General features: G+C 43.1%; 1 protein-coding gene across 1 annotated transcript in view; it reads right to left on the bottom strand.

The window, feature by feature from the left end:
- Positions 1-2,326: 2,326 nt before the first annotated feature.
- The window catches only part of LOC110459617 (G2/mitotic-specific cyclin-B2-like), a gene marked incomplete at its 5' end in the record, with an annotated part of 5,747 nt that continues 5,285 nt past the window's right edge, over positions 2,327-2,788 (bottom strand). Inside the window, one exon of the mRNA XM_021511964.1 lies at positions 2,327-2,533. Within this exon, the coding sequence (XP_021367639.1) occupies positions 2,327-2,533 (207 nt within the window). The remainder of the gene's footprint in view (positions 2,534-2,788) is intronic.

The following is a 2,788-nucleotide window of genomic DNA, read 5'->3' as shown; positions in this document are numbered from 1 at the left end:
AGAATGTGTCACACAAAGGGAGGAAGTGTCATACACAGGGAGGAAATGTCACACACAGGGAAGAAGTGTCATACACAGGGAGAAAGTGTCACACACACGGAGGAAGTGTCATACACAGGGAGGAAGTGTTATACACAGGGAGGAAGTGTCATACACAGGGAGAATGTGTCACACAAAGGGAGGAAGGGTAATACACAGGGAGGAAGGGTAATACACAGGGCGGAAGTGTCACACACAGTGAGGAAGGGTCATAAACAGGGAGGAGGGGTAACACACAGGGAGGAAGTGCTACACACAGGATGTTAGTGCCACACACAGGGAGGAAGAGTTACACTCAGGTTGGAAGTGTTACACACAGGAGGTTAGTGTCACACACAGGGATGAAGTGTCACACACACAGAGGAAGGGTCATACACAGGGAGAAAGTGTCACACACACGGAGGAAGTGTCACACTCAGGTTGGAAGAGTTACACACAGGATGTTAGTGCCACACACAGGGAGGAAGTGTGATACACAGGAAGGAAGTGTCATATACAGGGAGGAAGTGTCACAAAAAGGGAAGAAGGGTCATACACAGGGATGAAGTGTCACACACACAGAGGAAGGGTCATACACAGGGGGGAAATGTCACACACAGGGAAGAAGAGTCATACACAGGGAGAAAGTGTCACACACACGGAGGAAGTTTCATACACAGGGAGGAAATGTCACACACAGGGAAGAAGAGTCATACACAGGGAGAATGAGTCACACAAAGGGAGGAAGGGTAATACACAGGGGAGGAAGGGTCATACACAGGGGGGAAATGTCACACACAGGGAAGAAGTGTCATACACAGGAAGGAAGTGTCATATACAGGGAGGAAGTGTAATACACAGGGAGGAAGTGTCACACTCAGGTTGGAAGTGTTACACACAGGATGTTAGTGTCACACACAGGGAGGAAGTGTCATAAACAGGGAGGAAGCGTCACACACAGGGAGGAAGGGTAATACACAGGGAGGAAGTGTCACACACAGGGAGGAAGTGTCATACACAGGGAGGAAGGGTAATACACAGGGAGGAAGTGTAATACACAGGAAGGAAGTGTCATACACAGGGAGGAAGTGTCACAAAAAGGGAAGAAGTGTCATACACAGGGAGGAAGGGTAATACACAGGGAGGAAGGGTAATACACAGGGTGGAAGGGTAATACAAAAGGGAGGAAGTGTCATACACAGGGAGGAAGTGTCATACAAAGGGAGGAAGGTAAATACACAGGNGGGAGGAAGGGTAATACACAGGGAGGAAGTGTCATACACAGGGAGGTAGTGTCATACACAGGGAGGAAGTGTCATACACAGGGAGGAAGTGTCACCAACATTATCTGTAATTATATTAAAGTTCTGATCTTGATATAAGCAGTTAGATCAGACTTATAACAGTAACACTGATCATTAGTTCAAAGGTTGTGAAAGTGATTTACATCAAATCATCTATTTGTGACATGTGTACAAAGTTCCAATAAAACGAATCAAACCACTCAGAAGTTATAGTTCAAACAGGAAGTGGACAGAAATATAATGTCAATCAAGTTTCAATGAATGATAAAGGGCTTTTGTTAGAAAAAAATGTATTATTTAAAATATTGTAAAATAACAAACATAAAGAAAACTGGAAGTTTTTGGTAATTTTAATTGTCAACTAATCAGTTTTATCCAGAACTGATCAGAACAAGCATAGTTCTTTTAAGGTCAAACCAATCATTAATACACTGCTATCGGATGAAAACAGAAAATGAATTCAGAACAAGAGGCCCAGAGGGCCTGTATCGCTCACCTGTTTCTTTTGTTACGTGAAACTGACATATAGGTAAATTCAGACCAAATTTGGTAACTAGAACACAAGACATTTTAACATCTCTTAAACGGTTCTGAAGATGTTGTTGTTTGAAATTTGAAATTGTAATTTTAAAGCTTTTAACCCATGTTGACCTTTGACTCCAGCTAGCACTTAAAGTTGACATTTGACCTCATTACTGTAATTAAAAAAACGATTCGCACTGCTGGTCTACATAACATACCCAAGTATCATGAAAGAAACTCTAGTCCAAATGGTTCTTAGGATATTGTTGTTTGAATTTTTGAACATATTTCACCCCAGTGACCTTGAAAATAGATCAAGGTCATTCTAATGAGGATACTGTATAGCACTCCATCCCGGGAACCTACTATCATGACCCTAGGTCCTCCAGTTCTTCAGAAGAAGTTGATGGACGGACGACGGACGACACAGTACGGCATAAGCTCACATGGCCCTTCGAGCCAGGTGAGCTAAAAATTGAAGTTCATTGGGCAATAAATGGCATAACCAGCCCAAACAATATACACAGTACCTCCTTATCCTCCTTTTCTACCTCCAAGAATCTGTCGAGAAACATGATTGGCTCACAGAAGTTAAGGTCAAACTTCAGCTCCTTCAGGATGAACTTCTCCATGTCCAGGACCTGTTGTGGCTCATAGGTGTTGTCCGTCAAGTTACAGAGGCTGGTGATCTTAACACAAATAGGAGGATGTAGAATGATGATGTAACCAGGCAAGATTATGTGTATGGAGGTGCCTTCTTCAGGGGGAATCACAGAGAAGGGTATAACTAGCTAGCTTACTTACCTCAGGAAGAAAACACTCTACATATTTAATGACTATACTTACCTCAGGAGGGAAGCGCTCTACATATTTGGCCGCTATGAGGAGACATGCGTAGGTATAGCTTACTTACCTCAGGAGGGAAGCACTCTACATATTTGGCT

Source organism: Mizuhopecten yessoensis, unplaced genomic scaffold (assembly GCF_002113885.1).
Source record: "Mizuhopecten yessoensis strain PY_sf001 unplaced genomic scaffold, ASM211388v2 scaffold10139, whole genome shotgun sequence".
NCBI classification, from domain to species: Eukaryota; Metazoa; Mollusca; class Bivalvia; order Pectinida; family Pectinidae; genus Mizuhopecten; species Mizuhopecten yessoensis.
The sequence above is the reverse complement of the archived record's forward strand: the minus strand, read 5'-3'. Positions and strand labels throughout refer to the sequence as shown.